General features: G+C 38.9%; 2 protein-coding genes across 4 annotated transcripts in view; one reads left to right on the plus strand and one right to left on the minus strand.

The window, feature by feature from the left end:
• The window catches only part of LOC139468148 (protein N-terminal asparagine amidohydrolase-like), a 638,951-nt gene that overhangs the window by 446,527 nt on the left and 172,530 nt on the right, over positions 1-19,894 (minus strand). The gene's annotated exons all lie outside the window — the stretch shown is intronic.
• Positions 342-4,349, plus strand: LOC139469014 (uncharacterized). Its single transcript, XM_071251150.1, has 6 exons — positions 342-408; positions 1,249-1,335; positions 1,892-2,033; positions 3,215-3,413; positions 3,674-3,908; positions 4,066-4,349. Exons 1-6 carry the CDS (start codon positions 342-344, stop codon positions 4,347-4,349), a joined length of 1,014 nt encoding a protein of 337 aa, XP_071107251.1.

A 19,894-nucleotide genomic window follows, 5' to 3' on the forward strand; every position in this document is an offset into this window, starting at 1 on the left:
TGCACACGGAAAGGAACACTAGGATGTGACTGATAGCCCGCTGTCTGACACTGTCTTCCAAAGCTCATCAGTTGCTTGGCTAATTTCTGGAAGAAAACTGGATTAAAATTGGAACTAATTCCTATACTGATTTCTGAAAGCTAATTGGCTAGTGCACACTTTAATTGCATTACAAATGTAGCTTGTAATTGTTGCAATATCCAGTAATGACTGGTTCCTATCACCCTAACTGTCCGTTGTTTGCGAGTAAAGGATTTTGATGATTTCTGGATTAATTGTGCATTTTGGTAAATGGACACATCACATGATTTTCACACTCGATTTCATAACTCATAAACATAATGGATGGTCAGGAAGAAGATGAACAGTGTGGACATGACGAGCATGTGGGCGTGCAGATACCACATGGTAAGAGAATGCTGTTGTCTAATTTGACACCTCCATCGCCACTGTAAATGTCGGGGATTTGGTAGATGATTGGAGAACGTGGAAACAGGCGTGGCAGAACTTTGTGATTGTCTCACAACTAGATGATAACCCAATGAATTATCAAGCTGCTGCTTTATTGCATTCTATAGGAACTGATGCACTTTAAGTCTACAGTGCAATGGAATTCTTGCCGGAAGAACACAGGGATGTGCCTATTATAATGGTCAAGTTTGATTAACACACAATTGGAGAAACTAATGAGACGTATGAACAATACATTTTGAACAATCATGTACAGGCAGAAGGAAAAACTTTTGAAAAATATCTCACAGCTATTTGCACACTCTGTCAGAGCTGTAACTGTGGTGAATGTTTACATTAATGTCTACGGACAGAATAGTGACAGGGATCAGAGACCCTGACACCAGGAAAAGTGCTGATGGTGCTGTGCTGTTACAACAAGACAAGCCAATTGCATACGCTAGCCGTATCCTAACACCAGCTGAGTCTGGGTATGCACAGATTGAAAAAGAAATGCTGTCTGTTTTCGGACTTCAAAAGTTCCACACATACACATTTGGTCAGAAAGTTACAGTGGAAAACAATCATAAACCACAAGGCAATCACCAACAAACCCTTAGTTGTGCTCCAAGACGACTACAGTCTATGATTCTGGCTATGCAACAATGTGACGCCCCTATCAAGTCCAAGAAAGTTGCAGATGTTGTCTTTGCAGACACATTGTCAGGAGCATTAACTGATGACAGGATAAAGCAGATCAGAGAAGAGACTGAAATTGTAATGGTTTTCCTTTGTCAGCCAGAATGCCTCCAACGTTGAGGAAGAAACAAGAACCAGATTACTCTAGACTTAACACTGGGCCATCATTTAGGCTGCCGACAGGAAGTACACCAAAGGAGAAAGGCTGGAGAAGTTCTCAGCTTTTTGATGTAAAGATTGTCGATTCTAAAAAGGATGCAGATGGAACTGATGTGGTTAAAGTCCACTACATATAGGGTTTTCCACAAAGTATGACTAGTGGGTGAAGGCATCTGCCACTGTAACAAGGTCATCCCTTATCAGCAGTGACCCAAAAGATGTTTTTCTTTTTAATGTCTTGTCCATGGTGAAGGACAATCACACTGTTTCCAGAGGGGTAGATTCAAAGGTTGTTATTCGGATACCAACAGCATCTCCAGATGTGACCACCTCACTCACTGATATTGCCCAAAATGTTTCACCAAGGTCCAGTTATGTAAGACATGAGTTCAGGTTCAATGATGTCCATGCATGGACCAGACATCTAATTTGGAAACGATTGGTGGTACAGAATTGTTAACAAAGCAAATGATTTTGCTTATGTCAATAGGGAAATTACCGTGCATGGACCAGACATCTAATTTGGAAACGATTGGTGGTACAGAATTGTTAACAAAGCAAATGATTTTGCTTATGTCAATAGGGAAATTGTTTAGTTACTATGAGAGAAAGATGCGTGAGAAGTACACCCTGAACAATGAGCTCAAGCTTGTTCATAGAGGATTCATGTTTTTCTTCAGATTTGTCAATGAAAAGGGTAACAGAAGTGATCTGTGTCTCTTAAGGTGCATACTGAACAACTAACTGAATGAACATGTGTCAAGACCTTTGCCTTAAGCTGGTTGTGAATCTTAACTCAAGAAAGCATTTTTTCTACTCTCTCACATATTTGTTGAAATCTGCCCACATTTAACAAAATTCATGTTTCAGATTGTTAACTTACTTGAGACAGATATTGGGAACAAACGTTTAATACTGTTGGTAAAAAATGTTTGAATTCTTGTATAACTATAATTTGCCATTGAAGGAAGATTGTTTCAGTACACAGTGCTTCAAGAAATCTTTGAATGTAATCAATTTATCTGTATTATATAGCTTAGGTATGAATTTCCCAACCATTCTGTCTCTGTTCTATTGTGTTACATACTGCTCAATCATGCCACTTAACAACATGACCAGGAGATCAGGAATGACTGGCATATCAGATGTATTTAATGTAAGGGTATCAAAACTGACACTTTTTCAAGAATATAAGAGATTAACACCTGTGAAAAACACATTTTCACCTGATATATGCAATGAAGTAATAACTGTTCTGTGCAGACAAAATCAGATTGACTGCAGTATTGTTGAGTATGGCAAAATGTCATCTACAATGGCTTCATATTTGAAAAAGCTTATTTCAAAACATGATACAACTAGATGGAAGGGTGGGAAGCAGTATAAGGCTCTGTTAGGTACATGGGAGAAGGAACAATACTCCTTCAAAGTATTTGTGTCTGAACACAATATAAAAACATTAAAATCAAAATTGTTAAAAAGAGTGTCTTAATTATCTACACAAGTACAATTAAATCTTCGGAAGGCCAAATCCTTACTTTTACTAAGGGAAAAGGTTCAATTGCTATCCACAAAATTGTTAAATGTACAACAAGGAAACTTGCTTTCAGGTGTGTCCAATAGACGCTCATTGAAATTGCACTTTCCTTGTGGGTAGGTGTCCAGGTCCCAACAGTATAAAAGGAAACATATGATTGTAAGAGACTGTAAACAATCTTTTGCATTTTTGGACAGATGTGAGCTTGAACCTACTTCAGTACAAGCTCTAGATAATGAAGGAAGGCAAATCCAGATATCTATGAAGAACATGGTCAAAGAAATCTTTGAAAGATATCACAAGGTTCTTAAAAAAAAAATTCAAGGAATGTAACGAAAATGTTTTAATTCATGACACACCACATCCAAGCTTTGGGGTTCAGCAGTCTTTGAAAGAAAGACTCATTAGCTGTGTTTCACAAATTCTAGAAATGAAACATGACACCACCAACATTTTACAAACAAAACTTATTCGTGTGAAACTTACAGGTGATGGAACACAGTTTGGGAGAAGGAGAACTTTTATCAATTTTGGGTTCACAATACCAGATGATGTGCTGTGTCCTTTAGTAAAGGGGAACCATCTGTTAGCAGTATTTTCTGCAAAGGAAACTTATGAATGTGTTTCAGCTGCACTTTTTCAAATTATTGAAGAAGCTAAGAACTTAAAATACATTCATCTTGATGGTGTGTGTTTTCAAATCGAGTTTTATCTGGGAGTGGATTTGAAATTTCTCAATATGATCTCTGCAATTGCGTCCGTTCATGTAAACACAGTTGTCTGTTTTGTAAATGTTCGGCTTCAGACAGACACTATACTACTTTGCAGTGGTCAGTGAACCATGGGGCTAGAACAATAGAGGAGATCACTGTTTTGGCCAGAAAGAAATCACAAAATTTGAACTGTGTCCACACTCCCCTCTTTGATTTTATACCTCTCTGGAGGAGAGTACCTGACATGTTACACCTGTATCTTCGTATTTCTGACCAACTGGTGAAGCATTTGATATCAGAACTCCGGTTAATGGACAACATTGCCAGATGCACCAGTATTTACACCAGAGGCAAGTGCTCTAATGTATCAAATTTGAAAATTTTGTTAAAGGATTGGGAGTTGATTTTCAATTCAGAAATGATAGGGAGTCTGGTAGGTTTACGTTTAGAGATTTTACTGGTCCTGAGCACAGGAAAATTGCAGAGAACATAATCCGCTTAAACAAGAAAGATTTGAACAGAATGAAGTTTTAGCTCTTGATTGGAGATGTAAAAGGTGGGTGGCCACTTTTGGACTTGTTTACCAAAGCAAAGATGTGACGCCTTATATGCATATTTTGGCATATCACATCACAGATATGCTTAAAATACATGGTAATTTGGTGACATTCAGCCAACAAGGATTTGAAAAGTTAAATGACAGTACAACTAAATGGTATTTTCGTTCTACTTCTCATAAGGGCAGGGAAGATCTCAAACAAATCATTCTGAAACAGAATAGGCTTGAATAGTGTAAAAGAGTTGTACTGAAAGCAAATTGCTCGGTGTGTGACAAGTGTGGTCACAATAAAGGGTCATGTGACCTGAGTGACTGAGACATTGTAGTGGGCAATTTGTAAGAGTATATTACTATAACAGGAACTGTTTAATGCAGTGTGATAGTATAGCACCAGTGCTTTCTTGAGTGTAGATGCACTTCGTCTTCTATCTTGTTTTACGTTGAGGACATACGTTCGGAAAATATGTGGTATACATTTATTATACATTGTCATTGTTCAGATTGAAACAAGATAAGTGATAATATATCTGATACGTTTTATTGATGCAACAATATGATGTAGGTACACTTTGTGATTTATTGTTAATGGGTTATTGGACCAAACCCTAGTTTATCATATGTGATAAATCTTGTTCAGGGAACTTTTTCAGTTTAAATATGTTTTATCAAATTTTGCATCTGAGCCTCATATGTTTTGTTAAACTGATTTCACTGTTTATAAAAAAAAACATTTTACTTACGGGCAAAGACCGTTTGCATGATTGTTCTGCGAGATTCGCAAAGCCCTGCTATTTTTAGTGGAACGAAACTTGGAAGCATATTTATGATTATGACGTGCTTTAACATTAATAGGGTGAACAGATATAATGTTATGGTACTGATTGATAGCCAAATATGGACGTCTAAGCAAGGCTAGCAAGAATCATACCTGTTGTATGTCTGACAAGCTTATGCCTGAAGGTGATGTAATTTTAAAGAGACACAACTCTTCTGTTCAGATGTTACACATTCTTATGGCACTTTAATAAAGGAATATAATGTGGAATTCATTTTTATTTTAGTTGTATCACAGAATTCATCCCCAAAATTAAAAACTTGAACTCGATGTGTTAGCAAAACCTCATCCATGCATCTTACTTTTTCAAATCCAGGATTTGTTTGCACCTCCTGGATTAATAGGACTTCTGAGTGTATTTGTTTGAATGAGAAGAAAATGTTATGTTGAAGTAGGTGGTTTAATGTCACGTCCAAGATTATTGCACTTATATAGCGACATGCATGCACGTGTATGTGTGTGTGTGTGGCTGCTTGTGCTAGTCCGGACTGATGCCGATTTATAGTGCTAGCACACTGAGATACCATGCCGCAGTTTAACATGAATACCCCACTCAGACACAGTATACTGACTCCAAGCCGACCAGTCCTTGTTTTAGCCCCTTAATGCTGAGCACCAGACAGGGTAACAACAAGTACCATCTTTTAACGTCTTTTGGTATGATACAGCTGGGGATCGAACCCCGGACCTTCCGCTCTCCGGGCGGACGCTCTACCTTTAGACCACGGAGGCGGTCTTATGTTGAAGTAGCCTCTGACATTACACTCAGCCTATCAAACTGTTATTAATTTTATCATGGAGCTTTGGTGAAGGGTTTATAAATGGCTAAAGATCTGGTCTATAGATCAAATGGCATATAGATATCAACTGGAATCAGGCCATTTTGCATCAACATCCATGTATGGCGGCATTTGTTTTAATGAAAGAAATTTTTACCTAACATAAAAACTTCTCATTTTTACCTCATTATGGTACGGTATAGACACTCTCTCTCTCTTTCTCTCCCTCTGACACACAAACACACACTCCCCTCCCCTCTCTCTCTCTTACACACACATACCACTGAAATAACATTGTTTTCCACACATAAACCTTACATCGAGTGTATAAATGGAACACCCCACTTCACACGAGACTGTTGCAGGAGACATTGTAAGCGATTTACTTCATTATAGCATCATTTCCGCCTCAAGAGTTTTCATAAACTCTTGTTACGCTTACAAATCAAAATTAACAACAAAAACAGGTTCTCCGAGTTTGTGTGGCACTCTGAGCGAGGGATTAATGCTTAAGTCTTCAAAATAAGGGACAAACAACAAAATTGTTCCACATACTGGTTTATTACAAGTCTAGGCCACTATACATCGAACCATATACATGTGTTTCAAGTCCGGTCACGACTGGTTACAAACCATGTGCAGAAATATATGGAGACATTGTTCCAAGAGGAGTTTGTGTAATATCTTATAAACCAATGGAAGCATTAATACACCAATGATGGACCAAGCAAATCTTATCTGTCTTATAGACAGATCACCACAGGCAGTACAAATGATCCAGAACACACTGAGTTTATGTTAAACTAAGAAAAATGCGTCACAATAGCAAAATTTGACGGGCATAGTATTTAAGTTACATAATTGGTGACCCGGAGTAAGTCTATCTGGCAAGCTTTCCAGCCTTTCAATCTTCAATATACTTCTCAGTGGTGCAAAAGCTCAAAGCTAAACTCGAGATTCTGTAGGCGTTAAACACTTTCATAATCATAGTCTTCGAATATATCTGACACATCACTCGGTTGACACACCGGGTTCAAAGACTTGGAAAATTTCAGAATAACACTAGCACATAGATTCTAGCTGAAAATGTCACCGTAAAACACACGCTATATCATTATGATAAACATGATAACCTAGACTAAAATGGTGTGACTGTGCAAAATCTAATACAATTACCTCACCATACCGAAAATACGTGTGTGTACAGACAGATCCCCGCAAGCTTGCCCTCGGAGCCAGGCGCTCACTAAAGCTCGTGCGGCACGCACGGCCTTAAGTCAACCTTTCCAGAAGGCCCGGATGCAAAAACACCCGTATGAAACGAGGTACTATCCTGTTCCAGACGTTGCTAGGATAATTAGTTCTGTAAATTTCCGTTACAACATGTTTTGACTTGATGAAAACTGAAACATTGAGCAAGGCGTCCTGAGCCAATACAAAGGGAAACCACTCTTAACAAAAGTATGAGCGAAGATTAGCTCCCCCTGAGTTAATTATCAATAAGGTCATGGTCATTACTTTTGCCTGCCGACACCTTCCATTTTTACCCTTCCCAAAATATCAAAATGGTACGTTGTTTCATACTTCTTCAGCATGGACTTGGATAGAAATATATTTTAAGCTATCGACTCCACAGTTATGTGGATCGCTGTCGCGATTAAGAACATTAATCATTGATGTGTTCATCGTGTTTTCAAAGTGTCAATTTGAATCACACAGTTTAACAAATTGAAATGTCAATGTTTGAACGTAAAGCAGACTGAGTGTTTGGCAAAATATCTATGGCAAAGTATGGGGCTATCTTAGATTTACGACAAACTTAAGATATCTCAGGGCTGCGATAGTTTTGAAAATAGGCTACCATAGCCTAAGATTTCCTTACGATAACTTTACGATAATTTCTGTGCTACGATCGTTTTGAAGATCTAGGCCCAGGTTACTAGTTGTCGCAGCGCGCATAGACCCAAAAACCAGACCGGAAGCGACCGGTTGGACCTTTGCTTATATTATTTCAAAAGGAGAGTTATTGCCCTTTGGAACAAAAAGATCTGCCATTGTTAAATCATGAGTTGCTGGAGTTTGTAAATACATTATGATGTCACAGTTGTAATTAAAGACGTCACAAAGCTTCAATTACAGACATCCTATCCAAGTTGAAGAGTACATTTGGGACACTTCAGAGATGTTCTGTACTCATGTCCGAGTTTTACAGTGCCACTCAGAAGGATGGTGAAGATGTCACTGCTTGGACCTGTCGTCTTGAGAGATATTACTCTACCAGTTGGTTTTTCAGAAGTCTATATCCCATGTAGACCAAGATGAGATGTTGAGGTCAAGGTTGTGGGATGGCTTGAATCCTACACTTAAGGGACTAGCAGGCTACCGTATATCGCTGTGTGTAAGGCGACCCCACGTTTAAGACGACCCCCCTGTACACGCCTTAAAAATCAACCCAAAATCCTATACTCCGTGTATAAGGCGACCGGGAATGAAACACATCACAAGTCTGACTGATATAGAAGATTTAACGTGCGCTTTCCGACTGTAGCGTATTTCGCACACGGACATCACAAGTTAGTTAGTTAGTTACTTCGGAGATTTAACGTGCGCTTTCCGACTGATGCGTATTTCGCACACATCACAAGTGCGCACACAAACCTTATATATGCAATAAAAATATGTTTATCTTGCGTTGTTTTTTTTCTACAATGATAGGTCGCGTGTGTAACTCCAGCACACGTCGCCATTTTGTGTTTACACGGTACGACACCAAATTGGTGCCCGTAAAATAAAATTCATTTATGAAGTAATAACATATAAGAGACAATGGTGAGTAATTTAATCGCCAATTAACTATGTTGTAACTAACTAGGCTTATGTTTGCTTCACATTCAGCGTGTTTATTCCACAATCACTTGTACACACCGTCTCCAACACTTGTTAATACACCTGTAAAAACAGCGGGAATTGATTTCAGCTTCACCGGTTATCACATGTTAGGTCACATGTGCAATATGCAAATGCTTACCGGTACTTCCGGCTCTCTGCTCACGGATGTTGATTGTTTTACCGTGTCAGGTGGTTTGACAATCTGCATCGAGGCGAGGGTCATTTCAACTTTATTTGCAGAAATTATTAAACTTTATTCAAGGAAAAGAGATACAAATCATGTTTATGTATGGAAATAGTTATTGGAACAGTTATTTAGGACGAAATGCGAAGTTTTATTGTCAAATGCTGGGCTGGCTATCGGACGCCGGTTGACATCGCCAGTGGAAAAAAATGTGAGATCTTCGACTCCGTGTATAAGACGACCCCCCTTCTTAGCCCCCTCATTTTAGGTACGAAAAACTCGCCTTATACACAGCGATATACGGTACAAATATAAGTCTATCAAGAATCTTGATGACCTTCACCTATGCCTATGAGAGTCGGAGTTTGACTTGCATCATGGGACTGTTCCTCAACATAAAAAGAAAAGAATACAGCAGAGCCTGACCACTTTTCTGAACTTAAAGATACTTTGAAACAAATATGTCGGAGATTACTTGCATACAGGATAATCAGGTCAGGTCAGGTCAGGCCTAGGTCAACCAGATGTTAGGCCTAGAGGTCGTGGTAGATCAGGATATCGAGGTTGTTATGGTTCCGCTTAAGACACATCAGCGTCAGTGAATCAGTCTGAGAGTGCTTCTGGATCAGATATTCCTCCATCCCAAGAGAGTACACAGCAAAGACCACTCCCTGTTTGTTGGAATTGTGGTTATCCTGTCATCTTTCATATGGTTGTCGTGTCTGACAGGATCATTGCCGGAGACCTTTAAACTCCAACAGGCCAATGGGCAGGGGGCACTTCTACGCCCCAGAGAAAGACATGTCATGGACAAGCTTGTGGGTCATGCTAATGAGGTTGAGCTACAGGTTGAGGTGTACACAACCTGAGCTTTACTTCATACTGGAGCGACAGTGTCCCTTGTGTCGCAGTCTTTATATGATTCCTTCTTGAATCATTTACCAATTGAGCCTTTGGGTTGCATGATGAATATTGAACATGCTGGTGGTGATTCTTTGCCTTTCAGGGGTTTTGTTGACGTTGGAGTCAGTTCCGGTGGTTGTGGTCTTGAAGATAGTGTCACTTCTTAGTTGTTTCTTGTTGTACTAGGTACATCACAATACCTATTGGGTGAGTGTATGTCTGATTATGGTGTTTGTTTTCTTCAATGTGCTACCCTGTTTACTCCTTGGTATTTGACATTTCAGAGTATGGTTGTTCGAGGTAAGGAACTATCAAAGAATGGAGGAGTACTTGGCTACTTGAAGTAAGCAAGTAAGCAGAGACAAGCAGTGTGATGATTCCTCCCAACTCTCATGTCAGTATTAAAGGACAACTATGTCATAGCGTATCAAACTGTCAAGTATGTGCCCTTGACAAGTTACTCAAGACTCAGTTTTACCTAGGGATCTTGATGTTGCACCTACTCTATTGACCTATGACCACACCAAGCCATATGACATTGATGTACTTGTGTCAAATGTAACCAATCAGACAGCTGTTGTATGTCCTAAGGATCTTTTATGTGAGCTTCAGCCCGTCTCCATAGAAGGAATGACACCCACTATGCCTTCAGATCCTGATACTTTGCTTGACCTGATAGAGTTTGACCGTGATGGACTTACTGAAGATGAGATAGATCAAGGACTCGGAGTTATTCAGCACTTCAGTAATATATTCTCCAAAAGTGAAATGATATTGGTCACTCGTCACTTGTCCGACATAGGATAGACCTCGTAAACGACACACCTTTCAAACAACGACATTGTTGTATTCCTCCTGGAATGTTTGAAGATATGAAGCAACACTTGAATGACCTTTTGTCTGCTAGAGTGATAAGGCCCTTGCACAGCCCTTGGGCATCCAACATTGTTCTGGTTAAGCGCAAGGATGGTCGTTTTCGACTTTGTGTTGATTACCGTCAGTTAAATCAGAGGGCAATATAGGACAGTTATGCCTTACCCCGTATAGTGGAGCTTCTTGGCAGCCTTAGTGGGATGAGATTTTACTCAGTGCTGGACATGAAAAGTGGATACCACCAGGTGGAGCTTAAAGGGGAAGTGTACATGCAAAAATCACTTTCTTTCTTATTTTAAACAAAACGGAATTTTAGAATTAGTTAGTATCAGTGTTTGAAAATATACACTCATTTTTCTCACAGTCAATGTAGCGAGCTCACAATAAGTGTGAAAATGTCATGCCGTTTTGAGGCCTTCGTTTTCCGAGCTAAACAGGCCTGAGTTATCCCCCTTAGATTATGATGTAATTGGTGCCAATTTATCTGGGTCCCTGTCTTGTCACAACGCAAAAGATATCAAGTACCAGTTTATGGTGATACAACATGGCATCCGATACCTTGCCTGGTCCAAAGAAGTTCCCTTGACCCTTCAAGAAAACACAAAACCATACGATTTTGAACCAAAACGAGCAAGCTTCGTGGTATGGAAACGATGAAAATCAAGTGGAAACAAGAGAAGACCCACATCACCTAATTTGTCACCCGACCCCGACTCGACATCTACACAATTAGGCCTACCAGTGACAATGTGGTAGGAAAAACACTTTGATATGTGTATACCTAAATTACCTTTATGCTCATTATTACGTTTTCAGAAGCGGAAACGTAATATTCTAAGAGATTTTTGTCACGCCTGGTGACCCGCATGCTTCGTCAGCAGGCCTATTCATCCTGTCCCACCCTGTTACGACCCTATCGCCGGTATCAGCATTGTCGTCAATCTGAGTTTGTCTGTATTAGGTGTAACTATTCCCACCACCTATAGGCTACAGATCAATGCTTCTTGCCAATATCAAGAAACAAATACCATCTGTCGCCAAACGTTGTCTCAACAAGATTACCCATTAGGCCTACCAGCTGATGACGAGACCATATGCTTAGAGTAACACGAAAATGGGGTACGTCCAGTACGTTTCTAAAGTCGGTTGCCGAGTGGAAACATACTGGGGGAAAAAAAGATTCTCTTTGATTTTTTCCCATCCGAGTTCAAAATACCTGCCATATTTATTGATAAGTAATTGGATGTCGTACTTCACACCGTCCCCATTTGAAAGTGAAAAGATAGATCACTCAATTCATTTGTTTAGTGTTTGAAACCAGTTACTGCAGTAGGCCTACAGTATCTTATTCTATTTAATAAATAATTGGTTATTGGTTTGTTCTGACAACCATTCATAGAAAACGCATTGCAACTTTGCAGGGAAACTATTTATCATCTATTATGGGGCCAGATTTTTAAAAAAAATGTTTAGAAACTATAAAAAAGAAGAAATGTCTAATATATAATTAATTATTAAAAACAGTGGGTTGTTTAACTGAGTGGACCAGATATATGTAAAATGTTTACAAAAAGCTCATTTACTGTCACAATCAATACATATAAATTATCTAAGAAACTATAAGTAAAACTTGTTGAATATAAGTGAAAAATATTTGAAATTGTAAATCTTTGTTTGGAAATTTGGACCTCCCAACCTTTAAAGCAAAACTTCTGTAACGACCACCCCCTAAAATGCAAATTAAATATGCAATCGTTTTTTTATATGAGTGAGTGAGTAGGGTTGTATCCCGCTTTTAGCAATATTCCAGCAATATCACAACTGGGGGACACCAGAAAAGGGCTTCACATGTTGTGCCCATGTGGGGAATCGAACTTGAGTCTTCAGTGTGACGATCGAACACTTTCACCACAAGGCTACCCCACCACCCTTTTTTATATTAACACTTGAAATAAAGTTTAGAAAACATATAACATAATTTACTTTCATCAATTTTTTTTATTATGCATTTTAAGATCTACCATGCACAACAAACAAATATGACAAGTAAAATAAGAGATTTGAGTACCATAAATGTTTATTTGCCAGCAAGTTGTGAAAGCATATGTAACTTGTAAGGAGTAGTATAGGTAATGATGGTTCTGGATCAGGGGGGATTTTTTATGCCAAAATGATTATGCGATTCAACGATAGTCATGAGATTAAGTTAAATTGGCTCTAGCTCACCAATACCTGGGGCCAATCATTGCTTTAGATGAGCCTAAATGGTAATAAAAATATTCTTCATTATTTTTATCGATAAAGCGATATTCAACATTTTTTATTAAGTTCTTCATTCATTTTACTAGGAGACCAGACTATATAACTACACTCTTCTTGTAAATTGATAAGAAACAATTGATAACCGTATTTTGTTTGTTTGACATCACTGATATAATAAAAACCTTGTGGTAATTCTCTCCATTTAATAGTTTTTTCCATTATTATATATATCTATGTAAGCATTTGTCTAAATGTGATCAAACGATAGTAAGCAATCTATTTTTAATCTCCAACCAGTTCTTTGGTTTTGGCACGGAATAATTGACGCGCTTGTTGCATCCCCTGCTCTATGAACTTTTTTTTCTCATCTTCGCTAATACCACTGGTCTTATGAGATTTTGATCGAATCTCCTGCTTCATTTCATTGTATTTGGTGATTTCTGACAGCACTAAATGAAACTCATAGTTTATAGTTGATAGTAAACCGACACCGGCTACACCGAGTCCCATGCCAGCTGCTACAAGAGCGGTGTCAACTCGGAGCATTCACGGCTCTGCGATACTTTTTATACAATCCAAGTCTCAACTCCCTATCCTTCTCTATTCGATGTTTTATGTCGCTTATTTGATGTAATCGAAATCCATCAACAGTTTCCATCTTTTCAATTGCTTCATCGAGCGCTGGATATAAACTCATAGTGTATATTACGAATATATAATAGTCTTTTATAATAAAATTGTTATTGCTACCGATCAACAAAAACCAGGTATAAATTCAGATATTAACGTCGAATTAATAACGCAGACAATCACAGGTGAAAAGGGAAAAGTCAAGCCACAAACACCACCACATATTGCGGCTAAAAATCAACAACATATCGATGAAAAAACAGCGCTTGTATTAGGTGGAGTCGCGGTTGGTTTACTCATGATTTGGTTAGCGAACTGATTTGTTTAAATAGTTCTTAGCGGATACGTACAACAGCCCTGCGATTGCTACAGTCAACCCCAACAAGTTTTGACAAAGCCAAGTGGTGGTTTTAGCTAATAAATCAATAGCCAGGAAACAACACTCCCTAATATACCGGGAAGTGCGGCCGCAGCTTTTTCAGCGAGCTTTCCTAGTGCTGAACCTAATGCTTTTAAATGCTTTTTTATCCACTCTTTTATACCATCCGACGTAGGCGGTGATCCGCTACCACCTGTACTGCCACCGGTTAACGCGAGAGTCAAAGTCGATATAATAAATCCCAACGCGGTTAAAATACTGGCAATTGTTATCCCCTGTTCTCTGAACAATGTTTTAATTTTATCGGCCAATGTAGTGTCATCGTTGAGGACTTGATCGATAGTTTCTCGAATTTGACTGATTTGCGAACGAAGTGCCTTTCTATTAGTGGAAGCTGCTTCGATGCGGGCCGATCTTTCCTCTTCTAAGTTACGCAATCTTACTGCTACGCGGCGTCTACTGAACTCATCGCCCGCCTGTTCAAGTTTTGTTTTCTCTTGAGCTATATGCTTGTCGATTTCGGATAGCTTGGCTATATTATTTATCAGTTCTCCCCGCATTGTTCGCATTGCCTTGTCAAGACCTAGTAATTCCCTAATACTAAACCCCAAGGATGGTGGTACCTGTAACTGTGGATCATCAATGGTGGTCAAGATTTCTCCGAGTCCGTTCGAGGCCCGCATCGAGGCTGCTTCCAAATCATCTGTATTATTGGGTTCAGTACGCACAGTCTTAAGAACCTTAGTAGTCTTCGCGGGAAGTTTTCCTTTGTAGTTCACAAAACCTAATTTATCACGAACAGTGTTGATGCCGTGGTTAGTGTATATCGTAGTCAAGGCTAGGGGATTACGATTACGAGAATTAATAAGATTAATATGTGGAGAGTCACGCAGTCGCAATACCCCATTACTATCTATCGTAAACTTTGAATAGTCACGATAGATAGGACTATCATGTGTAAACCAATTGCAATAATCATCAACAGTTGATTTTAAAAATTCATCCATAAGATTCGGGCCAACAAAGCTGGTTTCATCAGTACCCTCTTCGATGGTACTAGATTAGTTATGGTATCTAGATCAAAGTCATTAATATCAAAATTAGTCATTTTTATATTAAACATAGGGTACATGTTTTCAATATAACAATGTCTTCGCAATACGGACGCAAGTTAAACCCACAACGTAGACTTCGGGATCCATTAGGGGTCAAAGCAATTCGTCAGTCTGTAACTATAACTAATAACCCTAGTACCATTGATCAGAATCAAACGCTTCTGGTTCGCTTTCCTAATCTCGGCGCACACGATGTGTTAGTTCCAGGATTGGTTTGACTTCTACCGACGTTAACAGAAAATAGCCCGTTCAGAAAATAGGTCGTGGTATCGTTAAGAAAATCGCTAATAAAATTAGCGGTAATGAGGATTTGAGTATCGACGATAGCGATGTATACTATTGTTACATGGATCTCTGGAGAACGGATAAAGAGCAGGAAAACTTACAGTACCAAGGTATTTGTAATAAGAACACATTCAGACTGCGCATGTGCGCTGAAAATGGTGTTGATACCAAAGAAAAAGATAAGGCCGTTGCCGACGCATTAGGTAACCGATTCTATGTTCCCCTAGATTTTGAATTACTAGATTCCCACATGCCCTTTTATCAAGCATCCCTAGGCGATAGGTTAGAATACGAACTCACTTTTAATGACTACGGTAGAGTAATCAGAGCTGCTGAAGATGCTAGCTATTCCACTGACAATATCTCGCTCGAGTATGATATGATAACAGATCCTGAATTAGCCAGACAAATTTGTAACCATTATTCAGGAAGTTTAGCCATTTTGTACGATCGCGTGCTGCGACACCGAAAGATCACGAGGGACAAAAAAGATACGATGTGGAATATAAATCTAAACGTCCCCACGAGGTCGTTGAAGGGTATTTTAATGTTGTTCGAGGACCCCTCCGATGCGTTTAAAAGAAATACCGAGAAGTTCTACAATCCCAAGATTACAAAAGTAGAATTGACTATCGAAGGCGTTCCTAATCAACTACATAGCCAAGGAATGCTAGCGTATCACCAGTGGGATGAGATTAAAAAACTTCCTTCTATAAAACGTTCTCCGGAAGTTAACGCGGTCGTGAAAGATCTGTCTCTCGGGAGTGTATCGATGGGTGAATACCTCACCACGAAGTACGCGCTATGGCTCGACATGCGAACAACGGACGATGACCAACTACACGGCAGTGGGAGGAGAATAGAAAATGCTAGCGAGGGTGCCACCATACAGATAACGAAGCTTCAGGAATCGGCTGGTAAATTAAACATATATTTGTACGTGATTATGGATGCGCAACTTAATATACAGAATGGGAGATTCGTGCAAGCAATCTATTAATAATCTTTTACCTAAAGATCCGCACTGCGCTATCATATGCGGGCAAACACGTTGTGTAAAAACAGCTTTTATTCTAGATATTTTACAAAGTCATTATCGGGACGTTTTCAATCATATTATTATTCTGTGCCCGGCTATAAGCATTAATAAAACCTACCTATCGAGAGATTGAGTAATGAATGACGATGGGGTACACAGAGTCGATCCGGGCGATCGTTTACAAGACTGTCTCCGAGTATGTCACGAAAAATACAAAGAAGAATCAACCCTTTTCGTAATAGACGACTGCAGCGCTAGGAAAGAATTAACAAAAAAGAAAGATATGCTTTCGTATTTAGCATTCTCCGGAAGGCATACTCAACATAGCTTTTGGGTACTTACTCAAAAATACAACTCTGTCCTGAAAGATCTCAGAGAGCAGACCAAATGGGTAGCACTCTTTCATTGCAAAGATCGAGATTCATTCGAGGAATGTTTACGGGAAAATGATGTCATTTATACCAAGCTCAAACGAGATAAAGTCAGAAAACTGTTAGCGGCAACGAAGCACTGTAAACTCTTATTAAAAACCGATCAACCAGCTGCTTATGTAATTGCTTAGCAAAATGTAGCAAAATGTAGCAAAAATATAGCAAAATGTAGCAAATATAGCAAAAAGATAGCAAATATAGCAAAATTATAGCAAATATAGCGAAAAATGCGATAAATTGAACATTAGCGGTTAATATGACATAAAATGTGGTTCAAAATCCTCATTCTTTCGCAACAGTTCATTATTACGGGTTTTATTGGATATGTCATATTCCATTAAGTTAGACTTAAATATCTCCTTAGGTATTACATTATGGAATGCGACGAACTCATCGAACAAATGCTCAAAGAATCTGAGCCTGATGTAGATAAATATTTAGATAAACATAGAGAAAGACTCGCGGCTTTGGTAGACGGTGGAAAATGTTCCCAATATTTGGGAGAAAATTATACCTTAGAAAAAATTGATAACATGACCGACGAAGAGATTAAAAAACTGTACACGCGTTACGAGTCTAGACTGGGAGCTACCATGACTAAAACGATAGGGTCAGCTATATTACAACTATACACAGTCATAGCTAGTACGTTTCTTCCTATCCCGACAGAACATCGCATGTATTTATGCGAATCTCTCGAGAAAGACCCATTCATCGAAAACGCTATAAGCTCAGTGAGCTGTGAGTTTTATCATAGATACGGAATGTTTTTAGCTCCACTCACCACAGCTTTAATAACGGCTAGGTATTGTCAATTTAAACATACGTGCCTACTTAATGATATAAATGGAGACTCAACAGATGACACCACAACAGATTGTGAAAGAGGAACCACAACAGATTGCGGAACAACGAGTGAATGAGGAACCACCACCAGTGAATGAGGAACCACCACAAGTGATGAGAAAGTACTAAAAGCCAGAGTTACTAAGAACCCCCCAAAAATAGCCGCAGGAAGGAAGGGAGGACTGGCGCGCAAAGCGAAATTAATAAATAATTCAAATATTAATCCGATTAACACATGGGCACTAGTAGGAGTTGCTGGTATTGCGGCTGTATGGTTCTTTTATAAGACCGGAGAAGAGAAAACGTCACCCCCAATGCAACAACAAGTTCAATTAGAGGTTAGCCCCCATATAATGCTATAAGAAGCATGACTACTCCAGTTACAGACGGTATAATGTTGGTAAACGCAACTTGTCATTCAGCGGTGGTCACCGGCTTGGCCATTGGCTATGCTCGTATGGCTAAAATGATTACTAAAGCCACACCTCCCAAGCTAGATTTTAATAGTTTTGACATCGATATGATGGTTCTTGATATTGGATTGGCTATGGCAACGAAGGATATGCTCATCAAACAAGGGCTTATCCCGGAAGACATAATGAAGTAATTAAACATTTGAATATTTTATATTATTAAACATTTGAATATTTTATATAATGGAACATGGCAACAATTGCGATGATGGTCGGTGGAGCTGTTGTTAATGCTCTAGCTTTTTCAGGGAGTAATTATTTATTTTCTAGTATGAGGGAATCAAACGCTAAAGAAGTTGAAGAGGAACGTAAACGACATAACGAAGCAATGGAACAACTCCAAGCAGCTCAGTCACAATATACGCAGCAGAGAATGAAGAGATTAGACTTTATTCATGAAAAACTGAATAAGGAAGGACATTCAATTCAAACGTTTAAGGATGTCGAATCTTCCATGCACGAATACTACCTCGTTTACGGGAAAAAACTCGACCCAATACCGAGACCAACAATGAGTCAGTTTTATACACCGTCAGAGGAACAAAAGAACCGCAAGGTCGCATTTGTGATTATTGGGTTATCTGCTGTATTGATTTTCAGCTATACAATAGCTACGCAGTGACAGCTGTGGCTAGTTAGGAGAGTCAGAGTGACAGCTAATCTATAAATCAATATCTCACCAGTGTAGTTGTGATTTGCATTTAGACAAATGATATGATAGATGTTTAAACCATGAATAATTGCAAATTTACACTCATGGGGAAGACGACTCTATGTAACCGACGCTGTGTTGATATTTACTGCGGTATACACAATTATTACATCAGGCGCGGAAACATAAACTATACGTGTTCTGAATGCAGGATAGGGGTCAAAGGTTTATGTAAGAAACACGGTGCTGATAGGGTCAGGAACCAGATTATTTATGCTAGGAAGAGAGATTACATCAATGAGAGGAATAGGTTGGGAAGAATACGTATTTAGATATATGAAAACAACCAATTAGACATTTGTCTCATTTTGCATATACCATTCAACCACAATGGTTTTTGTCAGAGAGTTAAAAGCTATGGCAAAGCAACGTGGTCTACGTGGATATTCTCGAATGAGAAAAGCTGAATTGATTACCTTACTCGGTTTGGAATACAACAAACCCCAGACTGTTAGAGAACTCAAAGCTCGAGCGAGAAACAGTGGGCTGAGAGGTTATTCTCGAATGAGAAGAGCTGAATTGATCGCTTTACTAGATAATAATCAACCTAATGATGTTGATAATGATGATATTCAACAACAACAAGAATTAATATTTCTACCCATATCCGCGGGCGTTGGTAAATATCCAAGAGGTTGGAAGATGGATATCAATTCCAACATGGATGTTAACGATATTAAGCCCATCATATCGAGTAAAATTAACGAGGAGGTAGATGATTTACATAGTATAAAATACCAGCTGACGATTAAAATATTATTGAGTAAAAACGACAGCGTCAAATATACCGAACCATATTTCCGTAGCAATCAAGAAGTAACCGAATCCGGTACTATAAACGCATCATTAGATACATCAATTCAGAGGATACAGGAAACTTTAGAACGTTGGACTAATAGAGGTTCGGGTTGGGGTGTGGATAAAATCGATAGTTTATATTTAGATATAGCAAATTATATGCCCTTCAAAGGTGGATCTTATATAGATTTACCCCCATATTATAAGAAGAAAAAAGCCATAATTAACGTAAAAAATAAATCCGATGACTGTTTAAGAATGATGATAAGATCTGCATTGTTCCCCGTAGACAAGCATCCGGATAGACCTTCTAGCTATCCCCAAAACGATGGACTCAACTTCGA

The sequence above is a fragment of the Haliotis cracherodii genome, unplaced genomic scaffold (genome assembly GCF_022045235.1).
Source record: "Haliotis cracherodii isolate W230 unplaced genomic scaffold, xgHalCrac1.p SCAF_2, whole genome shotgun sequence".
NCBI lineage: Eukaryota > Metazoa > Mollusca > Gastropoda > Lepetellida > Haliotidae > Haliotis > Haliotis cracherodii.

Excerpts from the sequence above, each read along its gene's own strand:
- LOC139469014 (XM_071251150.1), top strand. The coding sequence starts at position 342 with ATGGATGGTCAGGAAGAAGATGAACAGTGTGGACATGACGAGCATGTG. Across the intron at positions 3,414-3,673 it reads ATGATGTGCTGTGTCCTTTA|TGGTCAGTGAACCATGGGGC; the intron begins GTAAAGGGGAAC and ends ACTACTTTGCAG. Across the intron at positions 3,909-4,065 it reads CACCAGTATTTACACCAGAG|AAAGATTTGAACAGAATGAA; the intron begins GCAAGTGCTCTA and ends CGCTTAAACAAG.